Source organism: Mobula hypostoma, chromosome 11, assembly GCF_963921235.1.
Source record: "Mobula hypostoma chromosome 11, sMobHyp1.1, whole genome shotgun sequence".
Lineage (NCBI taxonomy): Eukaryota > Metazoa > Chordata > Chondrichthyes > Myliobatiformes > Myliobatidae > Mobula > Mobula hypostoma.
In genome coordinates this window covers 44,807,153-44,831,921 of record NC_086107.1, presented here as the reverse complement: position 1 = coordinate 44,831,921, position 24,769 = coordinate 44,807,153, and the positions used below count along the sequence as shown (strand labels likewise).

Here is a 24,769-nt window from a genome sequence, read left to right as displayed (position 1 = left end):
GGCGATGAGGAGAAACTTCAAACTTTCTGCATTTTCACTCAAAGAGTTGAACTGCATGTGCATGTAACGAGAGCTGTATAACTCATCTCCTTCTACCTTAGGCCACGAACTTATCAATCACTCCTCATATGTCTAAGCTGTATATGTAATGTAAATGGTTCATTTTTAAACTTGGATCTCATCCCCAAGGTATCTTATTACATACAGTGGCATGTAAAAGTTTGGGCACCCCGGTCAAAATTTCTGCTACTGTGAAAAGCTAAGTGAGTAAGAGATGAACTGATTTCCAAAAGGCATAAAGTTAAAGATGACACATTTCTTTAATATTTTAAGCAAGAAAACTTTATTTCCATCTTTTACAGTTTCAAAATAACAAAAAAGGAAAAGGGCCCAAAGCAAAAGTTTGGGCACACTGCATGGCAGTACTTAGTAACACCCCCTTTGGCAAGTATCACAGCATGTAAACGCTTTTTGTAGCCAGCTAAGAGCCTTTCAATTCTTGTTTGGGGGATTTTCGCCCATTCTTCCTTGCAAAAGGCTTCTAGTTTTGTGAGATTCTTGGGCTGTCTTGCATGCACTGCTCTTTTGAGGTCTATCCACAGATTCTCGATGTTGTTTAGGTCAGGGCACTGTGAGGGCCATGGCAAAACCTTCAGCTTGCGCCTCTTGAGGTGGTCCATTGTGGATTTTGAGCTGTATTTAGGATCATTATCCTGTTGTACAAGCCATCCTCTTTTCATCTTCAGCTTTTTTTTTAAACAGGTGGTGTGATGTTTGCTTCCAGAATTTGCTGGTATTTAATTGAATTCATTCTTCCCTCTACCAGTAAATGTTCCCTGTACCACTGGCTGCAACACAAGCCCAAAGCATGATCGATCCACCCCCGTGTTTAACAGTTGGAGAGGGGTTCCTTTCATGAAATTCAGCACCCTTTTTTCTCCAAACATACCTTTGCTCATTGCAGTCAAAAAGTTCTATTCAAAATGTTCAAAGAAACATCTAAGCAAGCCTGATGCATTTTGGAAACAAGTCCTGTGGACTGATGAAGTTAAAATAGAAATTTTGGCCACAATGAGTCAGAAAATGAAGAATTACACCTTGTGGAATACCCATTGCTGAAAGCACTTGAGCCAAAAGACTGGAAGAATCAAGATCATTATGCTGTTCTTGGGTTAGGACATTTGAGATACAAAGCAACAGAGACAAATCAAGTCAGCGCATAAAACCATGGTATTGAAACATCATCCAGACAAAAGGAAAGCAGCCAGAGAACAAATAGGGGAAAGAAACAATGATTATTTTACATGTATCACAAAAGCCAATAAAATATTGTCAGATCCTTTGAAACATCAGGCATTTGACAGCATAGATCCCACCACTGCCACCATCTGTGAAGGACCAGGGTAAGCATAAAACTGGGAGAGCAGGTAAAGGTGGAAAACATAGTGGTGTTATTTACCCAAAATGCTTACAAACTCAACAGAACTGTTCTAGAGTCCAAACTTCAATCAGCTAAACAGAACTTGGTTACAACAACATAGTGAATACTCCTTTAACCAAGAGACACTACTCATCGCCTGACTGCAGGTTTATATTCGATGCCGGCCAGTCCATAGTAAATTGCAGGGGAGAGAAAACATTCCTCTCCTTAAAAAGATACGGCATAAATGAAGCAGCTCCAGAGAACTCCCCTCTGGCTGTAGCAGAATGGCACAATCTCTATTATCCAGCCCCATCTACTTAGGCTGGTGTAATGCAACAGCTCAGTTATTTGCCAGTTTAGCAGGAGGATGGTCGGCTACAGGGCACTTTAATATGCCTGGTTGATGGTGCGGCTGGTAATTGCAGCCGCCACAGACACATCGCGTGCTCTCCATCATTTCAATCACTTTCAGTTCCCTGGCCTGAATTGCCTTATTTTCAGCATGGATGTCCAGTTCCTATACTTGTATCCCCACCTGCCTCTTTCTGGCCTAGGACCGAACCAGTTGTGTCTGGTGGGACTGTTTCTTGCCCTTCACAATTTGTCCTTCAGCTTCTCCTACTTTCTTAAAGCAAAGGTGTAGCCTTAGGCACTCACATGGGCCTCAGCTACGTCTACCTGTTCGTCAGCTACATGGACCAGCCCGTGTTCCAAGACTATACTGGTAATACTCCACAATCTCTTCTCCAGTACATTGATAACTGGGCTGATGCTGCTTCTCGCACCGATGCTGCACTCATTCATTTAATCAAATTTGCCTCCTACTTCTACACTGCCCTCACAATTACATGGTCTATCTCTGGAGACAGACTATCCACTGACATCTTTTACAAACCTTCTGACTCTCAGTGATCTTGAACGTAACTCATTATGTATTTATTTATTTATTGAGATACAGCACCGAGTAGGCACTTTAAGCTGTACCGCCCAGCAGTCCCCCAATTTAATCCTAGCGTAATCACAGGACAATTTACAATGACCAATTAATCTACCAACCAGTACATCTTTGGAATGTGGAAGGAAACCGGAGCACCCAGAGAAAACCCATGTGGTCATGGGGAGAATGTGCAAACTCCTTACAGGAATTGAACCCGTGCCAATGGTACTGTAAGTTGTTGTGCTAACCAGTACACTACCTTGGCTTGTCCCACCTTTTTGCTTGTAAAACTGCTACTCTCGTTTCTGAATTCCTCCATCTCTGCCACATCTGTTCTCAGGATGAGGCATTTCTTTAGATCATAAGTTCTAAAAGATCGCCCCACGATTTTGAGGCTGTGCCCTCTCGTTCTGGATACCCCCACCATAGAAAACGTCCTCTCAACATCCACCCTATCTAGTCCTTTCAGCATTTGGTAGGTTTCAGTGAGATCCCCACGCATTCTTCTAAATTCCAGTGAGTGCAGACCCAAAGCTGCCAAATGCTCCTCATATGTTGACTCCTTCATTCCCAGAATCATCCTCGTGAACCTCCTCCGGACTCTTTCCAATGACAACACATCCTTTCTGAGATATGGGGCCCAAAACTATTGCAATGCTCCAAGTGCAACCTGACCAATGTTTTATAAAACCTCAGCATTATCTACTTGCTTTGATATTCTGGAACATTTGAGATGTTCTCTTTTTTCCAAAGAATGGGGTTTCCCTTCCACCACCATTGATGTTTCCCTCACCCACATCTCTTCCATTTCCTGCAATTCTGCCTTCATCTCATCCTCCCAGCATTGTAACAGGGATGATTATTACCTTTTTTGCTTATATACCTCCACATGAACATCTGTATTGAGCACATCATTCTCTGTAACTTCCACTGTCTCTGATGGGATCCTACCATTAAGCACATCTTTCTCTCCCTGCCCCCTCTGCTTTCCAAGAGTGTCAGTCTCCATGTGACTCCCTTGTAGGACCGTTTCGTTGAGCAAATTTATCCCCCTCCACTGATGCTGCCTGACTTGTTGAGTTCCTCCAGCATTTTGCGTGTGTTGCTCAAGATTTCCAGCATCTGCAGAATCTCTTGTGTTTATGATTGTAACAAATGGTGGCCACATAATAAATTAACTTAGGATTTTGTACTTAACAGGAGATGACTTCTATTAGTTATCCTAATATTGATATTTATCTGCATTCAACAAGTGAAATGAGGAAGCTAAAGGCAGAAACAAACTTTTGATGGAAATAATGCGTAAAAGCCTTGGATAATTTTTCATAATTTTTGACACAGTCTAAAGCCAAGAATGAATATTATATAGCCACTTTGTAACTGTCAATTATTGTGTGTGTAGCAGTGTTAATGAGTCCGCAGAATCACTTTATTATTTGACAGAACCACCTCAATTACATCAGGATTTTGGTAACATAGCTTGATGTTGTGGATCTCGATTGCAAAAAAAAATTTAGAATGTTCTGCACAAGTGGCAACTTCTTTTCTTAAAATAACTTTTCTACCGAAAGGGAGATTTGGCAGGAACGGGATTGCATTTTTCAACTGCTTTTCAAATCATTTTTCACAGAGGGAGTGGAATGTATTGTGTACTCCTAACAATATGAGATGTATTCGGGAAGTCCGTATCTAATCAAAACATATTTGGTGCTTGTTACTTGACCTCTTTATGTTAACTATGCAAGGAATCCAGTAATAATTTTATTATTGCACCCTTGGGCCAAGATCTTTAAACTGTTTGGCCATAATGGAAGTGAGATTGCAAATAATTGTTTTTTTTAACTCTTGGCAGCAATATAACTTCCAGTTCAATGACATCATACAATTTGAGATCCCTAGAATGTTATTTGACTTACACTGTATCACCTAATTTGTGCAAAAATTAGCAGTAGAAATACATAAAATAACACAAGGTAAAGTTGCAAAATAGTGTCAGGCCACATGGATTGTATTTAAAATTTTCTAAATGAGGTAAAGAATTGTTATGTGCCCATAAGTAATTCGATTGCCAATTTATTCAAAAAGCTAACATTTATAATTTCATTATATTTTTATAAGCAGCACCCAGAACAGTTCTTTCCATATACTGAATTCATGACATCAAGAGATGAATTGTCACCACTTGGGATGACAGATTATAAAAAAATAATTTTCTCATGCCTGAAACCATGGTGTATCAATACTTATCTCCTTTTATTCTTAAATATTAAGTGTAATCACAATAAGGGATATTCAATGGTCTTATAGCTGTCCTCGTATGTGCTTGCAGACTTTTGTATCTTCTGGCCAGTGGGAAGGGGAAAAGAGAGAAGGTGGGTGAGATTTTTGATTATGCTGGCTGTTCTGCTTAGACTTTATTGAGGCAGCGAGACGTGAAGTTTGAGAGGTTCAGGGACTCAATCACCAGTTTGTCACCAGTTGTAGAATTCAAGTGACATCGCATTGAGCCAGTCAAATTTGCTTATGTTCCCCTTGTTTAATCACCAGAATGAGGTAAATTATATTTTGCCTTTTGTTGAAGTAAACCTTTGAATGGGACACTGTAGGTCCATTATTGTATATCTGACCTTGAGTAATATGATTGATTCATATTTAGCCTGTAAATTTATCAGTGTGTGGGACTTTTGCCATTATTGTCTGCATTGATTTCACTTTTGGAGTGTAATTGTTCCCCTTCTTCTAGGAAAAGCACAATACTCATGCATTTCCTTGTGATATTAAAAGGTGTCATGACACATTCAGAACATTTCATCCATCGCTGAAGGTTTGAACTTTCACTGAATTGAAAAATACGATGACTAAGCTATGTTTCAAGTTGCGTCACGTTGTGGCTTATTTTTATTTTATTTAGAGATCCGGCATGGGAACAAGCTTTTCTGGCCCGATGAGCCTGTGCTGTCTGATTACAGCCACATGACTAATTAACCCATTAACCCATATGACTTTGGAACGTGGGAGGCAAACGGAACACCCTAAGGAAACCCACACAGTCACGGGGAGAACATACAAACTCCGTACATTCAGCACTGGGAATAAATACAGGCTGCTGTTGCTGTAACAGTGTTAATAAACTGTAAAGTTTCATCCATACCGGCTAAGTACTCACTTCAGTCTACCAAAACTTATATGAGGGAGTTAATCAGATGAAACCTCTGGAAGTCAACCTGAACTTTACAACTGGTGCCCAACCTTTGGATTCTGGCCCTGAACATCTCAATCTACACATCTCACTGCCTCAGTAGAACAACCAGTATAGTCAAAAGTACAACCCATATTCTCTCTTCTCCCCCCGTACCCCCGGTGAGCACATACTACTTGGCTCAAGGACAGATTCTGACACACTGCTGTAAGATTATTGAATCCCCCTTATTATAAGATGGACTGTTGACCTCACAATCTACCTTGCTGTGACTTTGCACTCGACTGTCTACCTACACTGCATTCTCTCTGTTTTTACCTCATACTGCCTCAATGCACTATGGAAATGAACAGATCTGAATGGATGGTATGCAAGACAAGATTTTCACTTTAGCTTGGTATATGTGAAAATGGTAAACCAATTTACCAATTTCTCATTCTTCCTTTGAGACGTCCTTAAAATGCATTTTGGTTACCTGCCCAAAATGTTCCTTATGTTGCTGAGTGTTCAATCCTCCCTGATAATGCCTATCTGAAACATCTTGGATGTCTTAGTACATTAAAGGCAGCCTAAGAATATAAGATGCTATGAATTGTTATTAAGTTACATGTGACATTTTGTCAACACTTTTATTCCATTGGAAAACCCCTAGTAGCGACTGCCTCTGCCCACTCGAGTGCCTGGATGCATTTCATATAGGGCTTTGGCTCATCACCTGGATTGCTCACAAAAGAGAAAATTTGTAATTCTAGTACCTCCTGGTTGCCAGTTAGGCAAAAACATTGGCAGACGCTGGGAATCAGACAGCGATCCAGACGGCACTGGCCTGTTTATCTGCAAAATAAATCTGATGTATTCCAACACCACTTTAACAAAATGAAAAATTAATTTGCAGTAATTAACTGTCAGAAGCAACATTCAAAATGTAACTGCCAAAAAACAATCTGATGGTATTCTAGGAGCCCCAATATGACCATCGTTGGCTGATGATAAAAGTTAATACTGGAAAAGATGAAAACTGGGGTGATTTGTGGCATATTTGATCAAGAATAGAATACGGGTGGTTCTGTCGTAACATTATCTGGGAAATTTCTAGAGCTTACTTGTGGCACTATCATACCTCAAAAATATTTAAAGCATTAGGACCTGAAAACTACTGTTACTGATTGAAAGAGATAAATACTTAAGATGTTTCTCTGACATTCCTGTGTCTGCTATTTAGCTGGAGATGCTGACCAATTTGAAATGAAATGGTGATGAAGTTAAGGTTGGGTCTCAGACAGTTTTTTTTAGGGTCATAGGAATGGTTTGGGGCACAAAGATGGGAACTAGGGGTCTAAATAGGATTTAAGAACTACGTTCCTATGCGTTCTACGGCAGGGACGTGGACCTGTGATGAAGGACCACCATGGAAAGGTGTCAGACTAGCAAGAACTATGGACGAAGACCAGCGGGGATGAGAGCTGGTGGCCCCCCTTATGTGAAACTAGTATTTGTCTGTCAGCTAACTATTACCTGCAGCGGTTACTCCTAATTTGAAGTAGTTAGTAATGAAAAAAAAAGTTGTAAAGCAAGTGTTTGATATTCCATGTACCTTCATATGGGAGAAAGAAGTTTATAAATATGCATAAGCAAAATTCTGTGATGATTGAAACACCGGACTGCATGAGCTGTTTGCAGAAGCACATCTTAAGACAATCACCAATTGTTAATAGAAGGTCTAATCAGTAAATGACATCTTTAGTGAAGCTTGGACTCTGCTGGTTTTCCACTGCAAAGAACTACCTGTGAATAAAACTTGTACCCTGTCACATAGTATACATGCTGAAGACCACCCTCCAGTTTTGTTCAATTGGTCCCAATATCTCAATGGATAAATAGTTTTTGACCCTCCGTACACTAAAACCAATGCAAAATCCCTTGGGCTGTATGTATCAAACCATGTTAATGTAATATAATTTAAAAAGGAATCTGTGTTGTGAATTGAGGCATCCTACAGCAGCATTTCCTAAAACAATATGTTCTATACAAACTAGATTATATTTGATTTTTTAAATATTTTCATTATTAGTATTAAACTTTAGGAAACAATTTTGCTGGCACAAGGATTATAGCTTATTGACTCTTATAGGTAGAAGAACCAAATTAGAGGTTCATTCTGGATTAGGAAATTCGAATTAGTTTTAAGGTATGGTTTTGATAAGAGGGAAAAGAAAATACTTGAATCAAAACTTCTGTTCAGAAGAGGTCTGAACGTTCTCCCTGTGACCGTGTGGATTTCCTCAGAGTGCTCTAGTTTCCTTCCACATTCTAAACCCTTAATGGATTAGTAAAGGTTAGGGTTAGTACATTGTGGACATGCTATTTTGGTGCTGGTAGTATGCCAACACTTTTCAGTTCATATTTGGACTGTGTTGGTCATTGACACAAACAATGCATTTTACTGTATGTTTCAATGTTTCAATGTACATGTGACAATAACGCTAATCTTTATCTTGTAAGTAATTCCCTTAGACCTCACTTTGACAGGTTGTTGACATCAGTGGTGTTGTTAGAACACTATGCTATGAGTAGTTATATAAAAGCCAATTCTATTTCACCAGTAAAGATCACCTTACACAATTATGAATTTCGAGACTATTTTCAGACTTAAATTATTTGAACGTTTTACTCTAAACCAAAAGAATGGAATGATCAACCTGGTAAACTTTGATATAATGACATTGGAATTCTCCTTCTGGCGATTACTTTCAGCATTTAGGTGATTGCATTACCTATCATACGTTCAGTTAAGTGGTTGTATATTACAACATATAATGGCTTCAATTGTTCTTGCTCCAGCGTTAAAATATTTTCCTTATGTACTCATCATTCCCATTGTCTCTCTTCAGAGATAAAATTAACTGTGCTTTAATATACTGACTTAAGATAAAGCATGATTAAATAAATGAAATTGTTTTGACTAAAATTGTAGCAGTGAGAATCTAAGTATTTTCCTTCTTTTGTGATGTATAGCTCTGTAGTGAATGAGTTCAGAACACTTTGGATGTGTTTAATAATAAATATTATTTGAAACATTCTTCTATCAAACTATGATGCAATGTACAAAAAGATGTAAACAGTATCAGTTTTGATAAACAGGTGTCATATCTTGTTTAGAGAACATTCACCAACTGCATCTCAGTGTGGTATGGCAATTGTCCCATATCAGACTGCAAGGCACCCATATCGTGTGGTGAAAACTGCCCAGCAGATTATCGGCACCCAATTGCCCACCATTGAGAAAATCTACCATAATTGCTGCCTGGGCAGGGCGAAAAGCATTATCAAGGATGCATCTCACCCTAACCATGGACTTTTTACTCTCCTCCCATCCGGTAGGCGCTACAGGAGCCTCCGCTCCCGCACCAGCAGGCACAGGAAGAGCTTCTTCCCTGAGGCTGTGACCCTGCTGAACCTCACATCACAGCGCTGAGCAGTCTTGCACCCATATTGTACTGTCTCAGTACTTTTATATTTCTGTGCTGTAGCACTTAATTTTTATTCACAGTTATTTTGTAAATAACACCATTCTTTGCATTTCTGGTCAGATGCTAACTGCATTTCATTGGCTTTGTATCTGTACTTGGCACAATGACAATAAAGTTGAATCTAACCTAATATAATCTAATTATTGCATCTTGTTCAAATTTCACAGTAAATTTATTATAAAAGTACATATACAACCCCGAGATTCATTTTCACAGTATATACCAGCTTGTGGTGTAGTGGCATCTGCACCAGATTTGCAGGCGAGTGGCCCTGGGTTCAGATCTGGCCAGCTCCCTGCATGCTTTCCAGCCGTGCTGGTTTGAGCGTCGAGCTAGCAACTTGGCCTCATAATAAGACAGATAAAAATGCTAAAGAACTGGCAAGATTACCACCCGATACGTCACAAGGCGTGGAAAGAAACAACAATTCACAGTAAATACAAAGAAGCAACAAAAAACAAACTAAATAATAACAAAGAAAAATAAACAAGCAAGAAATATCGAGAACATGAGATGAAGAGTCGTTGAATGTGAGTCCATAGGTTGTAGGAATGGTTCAGTTTTGGGGTGAAAGAAGTTGAGTGAAGTTGTTCTGCTTACGTTATAACCAAACAGATAGAAACACGTGGGTGATTGTGCACATGGATGACGTCAAAACAGTAAGATTTATCGCTATCAGGGAAGTGTGATATGGTGAAGCTCTTCTTTTAAAAAGGGAAGGCCAAAGGGAATATGGTCTTTAAAGGTCTTGTTAGTTGCCGAGGGAGTATTTCCATTTGTAGAAGGAGCAGATAACTTTAGAATGTGCGAGAAAACCAGAGCACCCAAAGGAAACACCTGTGGTCAAGGGAAGAACGTACAAGCTCCTTACAGACAGAACTTTTTGTTCAAGGTATCTAGAAACCATCAGTAGATTACGTCCTCAAAAACAAACAGGGATTCAGAAGAAATTGGTATGCTTAAAATTTTGCACTGAAAATTTTGAAGTCATTGCTACTGAGTGTGGAAGGTTTGGATAATAAAGACACATTTAAAGGGAACTAAGTAAACGTGTGAGGGAGATTATTATAGTGGTTTCACTGATACAGTTAGGTAAAGAAAAATAGATAGAGGCTTATGTACAGCATAAACACCAGCAAACAATTGTTGGGAAATGGCCTGATACTGTAACTTTCTTTGCAATTTTCCTTAGGTTATACCAATACTGTCTGTGCTGTGAAGTACAATTTGTACTGTTTTCTAATAACATTAATAAAAATAGATGTATGTATAAAATTAAAGCACAGAGAAATTCACAGGTGCTCATTTGCGATTTTGGAAGATATTCACAAAACCCAAGAAAAGATATTACAGAACAGGAGGTCATTCAGCCTTCACTCCTTATGCTTTGCCACTATCTTTACTTCTTTGATCAGCTCACTATGTGAACCTTGTTAAATGTATATTAAATGCAATTCCCTTAATGACTTCTCAAAAACATCAGATTAGTCAGACTGGAATAAAAATGGGAAATTCTAGAAATAGTCAGCAGATCAGGCAGCATATATGGAGAGGGAACACGATTTTCAGGTGAATGACTTTCGAATATCTGCAATATTTGGATTATAGGTGGATTGGATCTTTCCTTAGCAAGTGTATGTTGACTATCATTGATTAATTCAAACTTCTAAAAAAAATGCTTATATTAGCCTAATTCTAACCATATTAGAATTGATTCCAATATTTTACGTTCTTTTAATTTTAAGCTTAAAGTGGCTACTAAGTACCTAACACCCCTTCACATATTGAAAGAACTGCGCTGTATTAGAAGTCTTCCAGTGTTTCTCCTGCAGCAAATAGAAATGATGGTCAGAGCCTTGGCAGCTTCCTCCCTTTCCTTTAACAGCTTGGAAGATGTTTCTAATAGAATTGGCAATTCTATCTACTTCAAAAACTGTTAAACACACAAACACTTCTTCATTTACTTTAAAAGGTGCTAAACACCTGAATGCTTTCATATTTTACTAGTTTATCCAACTCATTATTTCACATTTGGCAATGTCGGTTAAACACCAGCTCCAGGTTTCACCTTTCACCTTTTGTTTCTCTCTCCCTCCCCCCCCCACCACCTTTTAAATCTATTTCTCATCTTTTTTTCTCGAGTCCTGCTGAAGGGTCTCAGCGCGAAACATCGACTGTACTTTTTTCCATAGATGCCGCCTGGCCTGCTGAGTTCCTCCAGCATTTAGTGTGTATCACATAAAGTAGGGCCGGGAGCTCCCAAACCTCCTGACTCTCCTGCAGGCTGTACACTCCTTCCGCCTCAGACAGGCCCTTTGCCACCTTTCTCCCTCCTCCATCACCATTTACTCCCACCCCTCCCTCCCTCGAGTATTTCTCTAATTTCCCCTTGAGTCTCTATCTGCTGTTCCCCAATCCACCTTTACAGGATTGAGTATTATCATGGGCAACATGCCCTTTCGGAAAACAGTCACAGGGTATTAATTCAGTCTTGCTCACATCCACTGCCTCGCCACATGGGCTAAGCTTTTGGGCCACAATATATCGTACTCTTTCATTAGTTGTCTTCTTGCTCTTTAAGTACTTATCAAATATTTTTAGATTTCCTTTGGTTTTACTTGTCTGTTTTTGTTGTACTCTCTATGCTTTCGTAATATCCCCTTACTCCTATACTCTCCTTCCTCACTGAGCAGAATATTTTCCTATTTTACATTCTGTGAGCTATAGTGACTTAACTCAGCAAATATTTGGATGATCATTGAAGTTACATGGAAAGTTAAGGCCATTTTATTGTAAGCAATCGTGGAGCTATAATCATTGTCATTATATCATGGGAGTTTAGATTAACACCTGTTCACCATAGCAAAACCTAAAAGTACTGCATTAGATTGTGACATTGGAAATCAGGAAAATCCTGTTCTTTGGCTTCTCCTCTTTTTGTTTTCACATGTTACTTGTTTAAGATTATGGAGAGTAACTGCATGTTGTCAATCAGCTCGACTTAAAGATGGCTTTCCTTGAATGAAGTATGTCATTGGTCTTTGGGACCATGAATTCTAGATTGAAAAGATGAAATTTCTTGGATAAGATTTAGCAGCTGATTGCCCTCTTTTAAACCCTGTTGATGAGTTCATGGTGCCGGTGTAATTGTGATTCACAAAGTAAGATTCCAGATAAACTCTTTTTTTTGTTGAATTGTAATTGATGACTAAGGAATACCCAGAGTGTCATTATTTGGATGTGTGCATCAATTGTGACTCTATGCTCTATAGAAGAGATCGAATTTTGATAATTATGGCGATTGTGCAAAATGTCTCCTGGATGTGCAAACCCATTGTAAACTCTACTTCTCTACCCAAGCAGTGAGTCGAATGTGCATGTTGATTAACAACTTCTGCCTGTGAACGTGTGTGTGTGTTTGTGTGGATTGCTTTTTGAATGTCTGCCAATAGATCTGAAAAACAGACCTTGACTGTGCACACAATACGCAAGTATTGTTTTGTGGCTGGCGCTCAGTTCATATTGTAACACAACAATACACGCCTTACACATCGCTTGCTCAGGCAAAGCAATACCTTAATTCTGTCAATACTGGGATAGGGGAGGAGCTCGAGGATTTGGGTACACTGGTGAAGCAAACCTACTGACCAGAATTTTGCACCATGTGTAACATGAAACGTGCAGCAGAACAGCCAGCATTCACTTTAAGCTTACAGCATTCCTGCATGTTTATAAGGATTATCTGTCTTGGTTTACAGCCAATCACTCTTCTCCTTTCTTTAATTGGACTTTTCAATGTTTAATCTTTTACGTCAAATTTGAGCTCTTAAAGGTGCGGCAACGAGAGCCTGGACAACAAATGTGTTTGTGGAATCTGTGCAACTAGCTGATAATGTTAAATTACATGCAATTACTGGCTGTTAGGTATTAATGCTTGTACATAGCAATGATGTGATTTTGCAGTGACATCTTTGCCCTAGTTAATTTATTAGAGGTCACTTTTAGTTTGCTCTCATAAAAGTCAAGCTAAATCATCTTTGGCTCCATGCACAAAATATATACTAGAGTATTGGCTGTCCATTGCAACCACAACAACCACCCCATGTTTGGTCCATTCAGGTGAATGGATCACAACATGTGGAGGTGAGCGCGATCCATGGCTACCACCCTTGTACAGGCAACCAAAGATAAATTTATTTAATATGGCCTTGTTTGAATTTGGCTTGATACCATGCCCTTAATGGTCGAACACAAGTTCAATTGCCAGTTTATTATCATTCAACCATACATGAATACAGCCAAACGAAACAGTGTTCCTCCAGGTCAAGGTGCAAAACTTATACACAGCACAAGGTACAGATAGGTTAGCAAGTAAACATACAGCCATGCAAAGAATATGTATAGTCCAAGTCCCTGAGTGACATATCCTGTAAATAGATGGTGCATGTGTGTAATTGACGAGAACAAGCAGTTCTCAGCAGTCTGCAGATGAACTTGTGCGTGCACGCACACACACACACTCAAGCTTGTCATTCCACTAATCAAACACTGGAGGACAACACCAGTGGGAGGGGCCTTCCCCCAACCCAGCGTGGATGCCGTGCTACACGGCCTCTGGTGTCTCTTCCCTTACTGGCCCAGTTCTTGCCCCAGCTGAGTCCAAACAATTCCCCCGCTATCTGTCTCGCCAATAAACAAGGGGAAGAGACTTGCAGCATTTTGCTCTCTGACTGATTATTATGTTTGTCATACACATATACCTCAGACCTCAATGCAGATGTGAACCGGGATCTGTCTGGCAAAAACAAGTCAGCAACAGTACAGACTTACATCAAGGATAATGGAATTCCAGGCTAAACATAGGTTTATCCCAGTAAAAGGGCATATACACCAGAGATTATGTTAATACATCACAGTCATATAACTGAGCGGCAACCACAATTGAACCTCTGACACATGGTGTAATTAATACTCTTTAATTAAAATATTTAAATAAAGGTCATTATAAGATGTGACTGCCTGTACCCATTATCTTTGGTTAGAAATTATCCCAAGATGTCTACACTTGTTTGTGCTTTGAGAGCCTGTGTGATATCTCTGTGGCTGCAAATAACAGGAGTGTGTAGTAGTAGAAGAGAAACCCACATTAATCTGAGCAGAATTAAGCTCTTTGTAATTAACTGAATTATATTACACATATGGGATTATGTTGCCTTAAATTGAAAAAGCACTTGTTTGTACTGAGCAGACGATAGCAGAATCTCGGGAAGCTATGGGGGAAATGGCATCGTTTATTTCAAATTTCCTAGTTTATGTTGCACAATAATTTGATTATGATGAAGATGGACAGAAAAGATAAGTTCCGGTGCAGAGGTGAATGGTTCACTTCAACCAGTTGGGCATGAAGTTGTAGCATTTATTTTCAACTGTAAACATATTAAAGGCTAATTTTTATGTGAACATATTAATTACAAACTGGAGTAGGCTACTTTGCTCCACAAGCCTGCTTTGTTCTTTAGTTTGTTACTTTCTTTATCCCTTCTTGAATAAATTTATGTAAAAGTGCAATAATTTAAAAAATGAAGAAAACAATGCTTTTATTTATATTTTGCACTTCTGGCTATTCCAAGTCACCTTTAAGCCAATGTAGAGGAATTCTATTGTAATGAAGGAAAAATGTGTCCAATTTATGCATCGTAGAACAACAAAGAGTATTGTGACAGTGACATGAAAAGATATTTCAGTGAATTTGTTTGATGAATAGCTTACATTTTTTCATAATTATTCCATGGGATTATTTATATTCACCTGTGAGAGCTGGTTTTAATGGTACATCAGAAAGGTGGCTCCTGCAACAGAGTAGCATTCCCTCAAGAGGTAGCCAAATCTCAAATCTCTGAATTGGGACTTGAACTGACAAATGTCTGCTTCAGCGATGGGAATGCTACAATTTCAGTAAAAATTAGTTTCCTCCTTCATGCCTCTTATTGGCTCTGTTTATTCAACCAGCTCCTGGCTATACAACACAATCTTATGTAACTGGCTGCTCCACATATGTCAGTAGGCAAACACGCAGTGAGAACAGATGCACTCTATCAACATCATCGCCAGGTTTCGTCAGGGAGTGTGCCTGCAGGGAACAATGAAGTTCTGCAGAGCTCCTATCTCAATCAACCTTAAAAAAAATCCCCAACCAACAGAATGTATTCAAATTCAACAGATACAGATTTTATTTTTGAGGATTAATGAGATCTAATTTGTTCTGTGATTCTCTGCAGTTCTACATATGGAGGGTCTTGGGTGACACTTTTGACTTCTTCTGTTACTTCTCATAACCTCACAAGAAAGATGTAATATTTGGCTTGGTCTTAGTGTCAAACAACACCCATTGCTTGAATCACTGCAGAAACCTGTGTATAGTGATTGGATCTCACTTTTGGGGGAGTGCTGAAAGAGTTGTTAATCTCAGGAAATACCAGAACTGTGGAAGCTCATCCTTCATGTTTTATCTAAACGAAAATTTTCATTATAACTTGGCACAAGGAACGCCTCTTCATGCTGATTATCAATACTTTCCTTTTTTCAGCCCCTAATTTCATTTTCACAGAACTTTTATAGCTTTAATGTAATGAGAATCAGGCTAATTCTGTTTGCTAAATTCACAAGAGACTTAGTCCGAGCCTTACGGATGAAACCATCAGCATTGTGTACCCTTGAGAAAGTTACTGAGATTTGTATGTGATGTCAGTATTAAAAGATCTTGTTGTCAGCATAACTAGCATTGATTACAGACCGATTATAAATGAGGCAGGCTAGGGATTAAAGCCTCCACCCAAGCAGCGTTCATGTAATGAGCTCACATCACTGTTTCAACTCACAACAGATTTGCGTGAGTTATCAGACTGTACAGCATACTAAATTTGCTTGAGATTTGTTAATCAGTTTGTGATGCTATTCTGGGTGTATGATAGAGGTGGCAGAAGGAGGCATTGAATGCATAGCTTCCATTCTAAAATGGAGGCCTTTCAGATTCTTGTGGCAGGATTTCAGAAGTTCATTGCTGGGCTAAAGAATTACAGGTGGGGGAATATTGCCTCAGTGAGGATGATCTGTCCAAATGCATTTTTTTTAGAAAATACTTTGTAAGTATTATAGTCACAGTTCCAGTAACCTGGAATCAGATGTGATCTCCAATGCAATGTCACCATGTGGATTTTGTCTGAGTATTCTGGTTTCTTCCTATGTCCTACAGACATAGAGACTGATAGGTTGATTGGCTGTTAGTGTGTGGGTGAATGATAGAGTTATTGAGACTGTGGAGAGAATAAAATAGAATTAGTACAGGATTGTTCAGTGATTGGTGCAGACTCATTGGGCTGAAGGGATGGTTCATTATATTGTGACTCTATGACTCTATAAGTTAAGGGATTCACTGCATTTCTTAGTAAATCTATTATGTGTTGTTAATGCTACTTTTTTTTCATAATAATTGGTAGGTTGTTCATGAAGAGTATTGGCCCAAAACGTCAACTGTTTATTCATTTCCATAGTTGCTGCCTGACCTGCTGAGTTCCTCCAGCATTTTGTGTGTGTTATTCTGAATTTCTAGCATCCGCAGAATCTCTTGTGTTCAAATTGATGTTGCTGAGGTGTCTAATCATCTGATAGGTATTTATGACTTCATCTAACAACGATGCTTTTTGTAAACTAACCAATCAAACAGACATACATCACAATACTTGATATGGTAATATTCACAAAGGTTAAGACTCCAGCCTCGATTGATTTATGAGAACACAACTTTCCATGAGCTTTTCCTTAAGTCTTTTTTTAACAGGAAAGAAGGAATCATCACTATTAAAATTCTACTGAATGTCATATAAGTAAATGGCATGAATGGTGTTCATGCTGATAACATACTAAATCGTTTGGTTCTCCCAAATATGGGAGGAGGAGGAAGAAATTAGTTGGATTGGATGGGGGTGTGTAGTGTGTATTAAGCATTTGAAAATGACTTCATAAAAGATACTGCAGCAATTTTGTGTTGATGCTGAATGGGATTGTATCAATATATAATTATTTTTCTCTTCTTAATAGGATTCTGACAACAAAGTCTGTTCCTTGTACCCCTTCCGCAATGCAACTACCTCACCGCACAAGCCAGAAGAAGGGGCCCGCGAGCGCAGTGACATGATGACTGGTGTAGGTTTTGGAACACCTGAGAGGCGCAAAGGAAGCTTAGCTGACGTGGTGGACTCATTGAAACAGAAGAAGCTCGAAGAAATGACAAAGACTGAACAAGACGGTAGGCAGGGGCACCTTTACCCTTTTGGGTTCATACATGGGTAATAAAACCAATTTGGTTAGATAGCCATTGCAAGTGTATAGGACTGGCATGGCTGAAAACGATCTCCAAAGGTTGTCATGGTGATAGTGTTTTGAGGTTTAGCTAGTGTCCACGGTGTAACATTAAGCTAATAAGATCCATCTTATCTATGATTTACAATTATGTACCAAGGAAAGGGACATTGCCCCATATCATTCAACTTCCACATCTTAGCGAGAGAGTCAGTTATTACAACTTATTCATATTGACAAAAGAGATCAGCAGTGACTACAGTAACTAGATTAGAGTAAGAGAATTTTCAGAAAACTTTTCTGCCAGAACATAAATAAGTCAGTTTTGTATTGTATATATACCTTTGGAAGTTGATTTTGTTTGAATTGAGATATTTGAGAATGCTGCATCACAAGCAAAGGCAGGACAAATTACTTAATAGCTAACCTTTCCTCACAAAAGGCTTTGTTTGATTATAATTTTAACCTTTTCTTGGGAATGAAAAGAAACTTTTTTGTCTGTTGAATGTGTAATTAAAGCATCTTTATATTGGCTTCCCTATATCAGTATATCTCCAGTGTGTGAGATCATAAAGCTTCTAAGACTAATTTATTATTCAAATTGAGCTTTGTGGGCTTTTGACACCAGAGACTTGGTTTAAACTATCAGGGTTTATTTTATGTGTGACTATTAAAACTGATAGGTGACCTATCTTTCCAGCTGCATGGATAAGCAGGTAGCACCAAGTCTCCGTTGCTCTGTGCATTTCATTAAACTACTGAGTGGACTTCATCGATAAGACATACAGTATGTCCAAAACCAGATTCTAGACCAGCAAAAATTGTCTGAAACCACCCATCATTCTCAACAAGGTTTGCAATTTTAACAATGAGCAAACAACAATAATATTAATCAGAATAGCAAAGTGCATGTCTCAGATTGCTGTACAACACACTTAACACTACAGCCTTTATACTTAGAATCTTGAAGTCACTATGTAACAAAGAACTTGTTCCTGTAGGTGTGTAGAATTTATCTTTTGCATGTGGGAAAAAAAAGTTTACTCTGAAATAGAGACAACTGCAATATTGTATTTTTATGTCTGTTAACAGAACCATCTCAGAAAATGCCTTCTTGAAACTGATTGCAAATTTGTTAAAAGTAAAATGTTTTGACTGATGTTCATTGCAAGCTAGTTTTACAGGAAATGTTAAAAGTAGAACCTATTTTGTGCTTGTCTTTGGCCTGACAGAAGTGTTGGTATCCTGAGCAGACTGAGACTAAAAAGTTGACTTAAGAGTTCACCATTATTATAGCCATGTAATGGGATGAATGCTTTTCACCATTAATGGAGCCAATCAAGAATATACTTTGTATTGAATCTTCATTGTCCTTGAGGTGTTGAAGGAAGGTATGTCAAACTTTTGGGAGGGCGTGGGGCAGGTGGAACTATATTGAAAACTCGGCCAAAAAAAACCAAGGAATAGAGAGTCCATTTACAAAATAGAATAAAAACTTAAAGAAACATCCATCAATTAAAATATTCCATTCTGTATTGGGTGCCCAACTTTATTTAGAATACCAAGGCAATGGAATTGAGCCAGGAAGTTTACAAACATGGTCAGGAAATTATTGATTTGAATCAATGGGGGACTATCAGACTATTGGTGCCTTTCATTCAAAGAAAGAAGGTTAAGATCAGGTTGAAGTTCTGTTTGTATTCATAATAGTTTGATAAAATAATTTGAATAATATTATTTCTACTAGTAATTGAAATAGTGTGGTCTAATATTGAAGGTCCTCACCAAAGGAGCAAACAAAGAAGTCAGAATAATTTTATAACATAGCTGATTAAGCATGAAGAGCCCAGCAAATACAACAGAAAACTTAACCTACAATATATTTAAAAGGGAAAGGTTAATGCTTTAAAAATAAAGACAAAGCAGCTGGTGATGAGGTTGCATGGAACAAACTGCACAACTCTTTCAGAAAACCAATGGAAATAGTACTGCAAAGTAATTTCCTTCTATGCCATAAATCTGTTGATTATCAGTTAATTACTTAGCTGTTAATTACTTTATGCTCTCACCTAAGAGCTGATGAGTCTATCAATCTGGATAGATTGAAACTATATTCCAGTTATAACCAATAATCCAGTTGCATTTATTGAATAAACACAATTGGGTTCAGCTCAACACTTTTCTTGCCTTGAAAGAATTATGGATGTGTATCTGGGTGAAGAAATATTTCATCAAATAAGGAAGACTTCTCTATCTTGCTTATCTTGAAAAATATATGAGATGAAATGGAGTAAAAACGAGATCTGAGATGGAAGTCCACCCTTTGCAATAGAGTTCGGTATTCACTGTATCAAACATTCTGTATAGGTTCATACCCATTCTGATGAGTAACACCCGAGTTTATGCATTAGACTGGCATACCAGAAAGGACTGTCATCACAATCTAGACAGAGGCAAGATATTGGTAGGCTGCCCAAGACTAGCTTCTCCTATAAGAGTGATCAGGCATTGTCATTGAGTTCAGGTCAAGCATTATGAGAAGATGTTGGAAAGGAATCTTAGCAATAATATATCAAGTTCAAATTCATTATCAGATTGGGAAGCTGCTTTGTTGAGCACCGTTGATCTGTCTGCTGCAAAAAAGCAGGATTTCCCACGCTGACTACCAATTTCAATATGACTTCCCATTCTGACATGTCTTCTCGACTGCCATGATGAGGCCAAACTTATAATGGAGGAACAACCCCTCATATTCCATCTCGGCAGCCTCCAACCTGAATATTAATGTCTCTAACTTTGAGTAAATTCTCCTTCTCCCTCCTTCCTTCTTTTTCCATTCCTCATTCTTGTTACGTTCACACTCCTCTTTTCCATACCTGCCCATTACCTCCCTCTAGTTCCACTCCTCCTTCCCTTTCTTCCGTGGTCCACTGTTCTTCTTCAGCCCTTTACGTCTTCCACCTATCCCTCCCAGCTTCTTACTTTATCTCACTTCCTCTACCCACCCATGTTCCCCTCTCATTTGTTCTCACCTAAAATCTGTCAGCTTGTCTTCTTTCTCCTCCCCTCACCTTCTTATTATGGCTTTGGCCCCCTTCATTTACAGTCCTGATGAAGGGTTTTGTCCTGAAACTTGGACTGTTTATTCCCCTTCATAGATGCCAGCTGACTTGCTCAGTTCCTCAGCATTGTGTGTGTTGCTCTAGACTTCTAGCATCTGCAGAATATCTCATGTTTATGATGTCCTGTTTATGTTCACTTTGTTATTAATTTCTAATTCCTTATTACTTGCTGCAGTTTTAACTTCAGAAAGCGGGTAAGAAAATATACTTCAAGGTCTTTGATAATCTGCTAATGTAGCTCTTGAGTGAGTACGTTAAAGGGATTTGCATCTCTGTTTCCTTGCTTTTCGTATCTTATGCCACTGACAAAATCAGAAAGTTACTGTGTGGGAGCCTGTAGGTTTGAATGGATATACCCATTGGCATGACAAATTTTGATTGTGCATTAATATTTACCATTGTTACTGTCTCCACCAGTTCGTATCTATTAACTACCATAAACAGATGATGGCAGCTCTCTCTGAAGAATTTTTCCTTTCAGAAAAACCTCTAAGCTGCACGACAAATCAGAAACTATTAAAGTGCTTGACTTACTTTACAGAGGCTTTATTGTAAAATAGTTCAATATATATTATTCTCTGAAGAATGCTGCATCATGTTGGAGAAAGGCGCTGTTTCTGTTGCTAGCATGCAGTCTTTTTGGCTGCAACATGTTATATATTGATCCCATGCACCTTGACTAATTGGTTGCCTCACAGAAGAGGATTTTCACACCAGTAAACATATTTTATTGCCAGAAAATATGCATCATATTGTCAAGAGGTATCGCTGCCAGTATCTCAGTAGCTGCCTCTGCAAATAATCACAACACAATAGCAATTTGTACATTACCCTTAAAAATGTCTTTGCATGATCCACAAAGGCATAAGGAAAATAAAAAGCATATTGAGCCAAATGATGGAGGAGTCATCAAAACTTGGCCAAGAAATTGGTTCTTAAGAAGGGGTTTAAAGGAAGAGTGGGAGGAGAGTAAAGCTTCAGCAGTAAATCACAACATGATTTCTGGACAGTGAAATGCACAGCCATCATTAGTGGGGAAAGGGAAAAAGAGAGATGTTTGAGAAGCCAGAATTAGAAGTCTTATTGCACTGAAGGAAACTCCAAAAATAGGAGGGAGAAGCTCCATGGAGGAACTTGACAAAGTGGTGTCAGAATCCCAGTTATTCAAATTATACCAGTTTAGGAAATAAATCAGTCTTTTTTATCACCTCCTCTGAATAGTCACGTATTAACCAGGAATGGGAGGAGCTGGCTGATTTCTCCTTCATGCATCAGGGGCCCAAAGACAACTGTTGTGCTGACACTGTTATCCTGAGATCCAATTCTTTCACTCTGTTGAAGAGTTGAACCCAGGATTTCCTTTCTCTGTGGACAGTTCAATTGGTCACTGGGTAGTGGCATTTCCCAGTTATCCATTGGATGAATTTGCTAGTTAGATTTGTTTTAGGAGCATATTTTTTTTGGACTCTTCCCTCTCCCTTGCCAAAAATGTCAATAAAAAAGGAAATAGCACCTGTACTGTATTTTGGCACTATAGCACCTTAATTAGGCCATTTGGCCCATTAGTGTTCTTTGCCACTCTATCATGGCTGATCATTTTTCCCCCTCCTCAGCCCACTTGCTGTCTAACAGCATTTGGTACAGTGCTGCAAACAGTTCCTGCTCTGTCCTTGTCATTGTAGCTGGTAATTTGATCATGTGTTACGCTAAGAACATTTTATGTCCATTTTCATTTTAAAGAAAAGAAAATCTTAAAAGATAAATCTTGATGCATCAGTTTAGTTGCCTTGAATAGAAAGCTGGATCAGCTGAATTCAGCTTGTGTAAATGGACATTGTTGCTCACAATCTCTGCTGTTTTGGTAACTGGGATCCTTAGTGAGTCTGAAAGAGTCTTAAGTGCTTATGACCACTGTAATGAATGAAAATGGCTCCAGAGAACTCCATTAGTTTGAATTGTCACCGTAGCAATAAAGTGCTATTCGCAAAAAGGGAAGGAAGGTCCTGTAAGTAAGAACTGTGTGTAGTATTTTCTATACATATGTATTATTTATGAGGTGAATACAGCTGGAACTTCTGTTAATAAAAAACGGTTTAAGTTTAAAGCTCCAATATTTTATAGGAAAACATTAAAATGTTCTTATTCCACATTTAGGACAGTATTTATTCTCTGTTTATTTGGAATGACTCGCTGATGGTGTAGTGGCACCAGCGTCGGACTTCGGGACGAAAGGTCCTGGGTTCGAATCCAGCTGGCTCTCCTGCACGCTTTCCATCTGTGCTGGGTTACGAGCTGGTGTCTCTTTGGAAGCTCACCCGGCAGAAGGCAATGGCAAACCACTGCTGTAACTTGCCTCGTACGCAGTTCCCCACTTTCTCAGAGAGTCGTGGAGGGAAATCGTCTGCTATTTGGAATACTTTTGTTCCACAGACTTCAGAGGTTATACTTCACACTAAAGTAATAAAAGTGGGAAATGCTGGAAACAGTCAGCAGGTCAGGCAGCATCTGTGGAAAGAGAAACAGAGTAAATATTTCAGGTTGAAAACCCTTGATCAGAAATGATGCACATTTAAAGCATTGACATCCCTTTGACCGGGTTTGATGCAGGCATGTGAGGATTATCGGTTAACAGCCATAGGAAGTCATCAGATGGTGCTGGTCACAGGAAAAGCACAATGTTGCTCTGCAAACTAGCCTGGTTAATGCTTTTAATGCAAAGTTGAGAAATACAGGTGGAAATCAGGAAGTGTGCCACAGAGAACCACCAATATTATGGTTAAGAAATGTAAGCAAAGACAGATTGTAAGGAAATGCAGTCAAGAATTGCACTGAAATCTAAGAAATAAAGGACTTCATCATGAACCAATTGGAAGCCACTGTGCTGCTTATTTGAGATGGTGTGCTGTCTTCTTCTAGGAGGCCACAGCCCAGTTCAATACTAGTGGAGGGTCTCTGTGGGGACAACTAATAGACTTTGTTCCCACAAAGGCATTGACAGCTGGCAAGGTACTGCCCTCAATCACTGGCTGTCAAAGCTGTCACTAAACTCAAGATTTGTCACTCAGAGAGTATTAAAAACACAATAAAATGATTAAAAACAGATATTTTCTAACATATTGAATCACTAAAGTGTACTCATGCACGTTTAAAACAATTATATACATTTACATTACAATTAATTGAAATGAAAAGGTGCTCCCGGTAGGCATTTCATGATCATTTCAATAGACGGCTGTACATGCACCAGATTAGCAGATTTAGCAGGCACATTTTCCTGCCTGAGTGTTGGAAAATCAGAGTAAGTTTCTGCTCTCCCCTTGGACTCTTGGTGGAGTGCTGGCATCCAGAGCCAAATGCTTGCTGGAGCAGAAGACTGCACTTCTGCCGGCACATAACAGTCCTGAGCTTCTGCTCAGTTAAGTGCTTAAAGACCATCAAATCCAACACACCTGCTGAATTTTAAGCAGAAGATCTGCCCCTGAGTTTAGAGGAGGACTCAATGCAAGTGTCAAATACCTGTATGAAATTCATATTCATAGTCAAAGTCGAGCATATTGTCATATGCACAAGTATACGTAGGCTCAATGGAAAACTTGCAGGAGCATCACAAGCACATAAGCAACATTCACAAGATAAAAAAATTAAACGTAAATTATACATGATTTTTATGAGAAAACACAATTAGTGCATGCAAAAAAGGATTCTATTTCAGTGCAAAGTGCTCAAATTGGTCATAGTGTTTGTAAATTTTATTGACAAGGCTGCGTGCTTAGCCCCTGCTCTTCTAGATTTACACTTATGACGGTGAAGCTAAGCACAGCTCCGATGCCACGTTCAAGTTTGCTGCTGACACCACTGTCGTAGGCCGAATCAAAGGTGGTGATGAATCAGCATATAGGAGGGAGATTGAAAATCTGGCTGAGTGGTGCCATAAAAACAAACCCCTTATTCGATGTCAGTAAGACCAAGGAGCTCATTATTTACTTCTGGAGGAGAAAACCGGAGGTCCATAAGCCAGTTCTCATCAGAGAATCAGAGATGGAGAGGGTCAGAGACTTTAAATTACTCACTGTTAACACTTCAGAGGACCTGTCCTGGGCCAAGCACGTTAAGTGCAACTACGAAGAAAGCACTTACTTCCTTGGAAGTTCGTGAAGATTTGGCATGACATCTAAAACTTTGACAAACATTTATAGATGT

The 24,769-nt window shown here is 38.9% G+C and overlaps 1 protein-coding gene across 25 annotated transcripts in view; it reads left to right on the top strand.

The window, feature by feature from the left end:
* The window catches only part of sox6 (SRY-box transcription factor 6), a 630,558-nt gene that overhangs the window by 266,326 nt on the left and 339,463 nt on the right, over positions 1–24,769 (top strand). For all 25 annotated transcript variants that reach the window (XM_063061910.1, XM_063061919.1, XM_063061914.1 and 22 more), the window contains one exon: positions 17,187–17,394. In XM_063061910.1, coding sequence (XP_062917980.1) covers positions 17,187–17,394 — 208 coding nt within the window. The remainder of the gene's footprint in view (positions 1–17,186; positions 17,395–24,769) is intronic.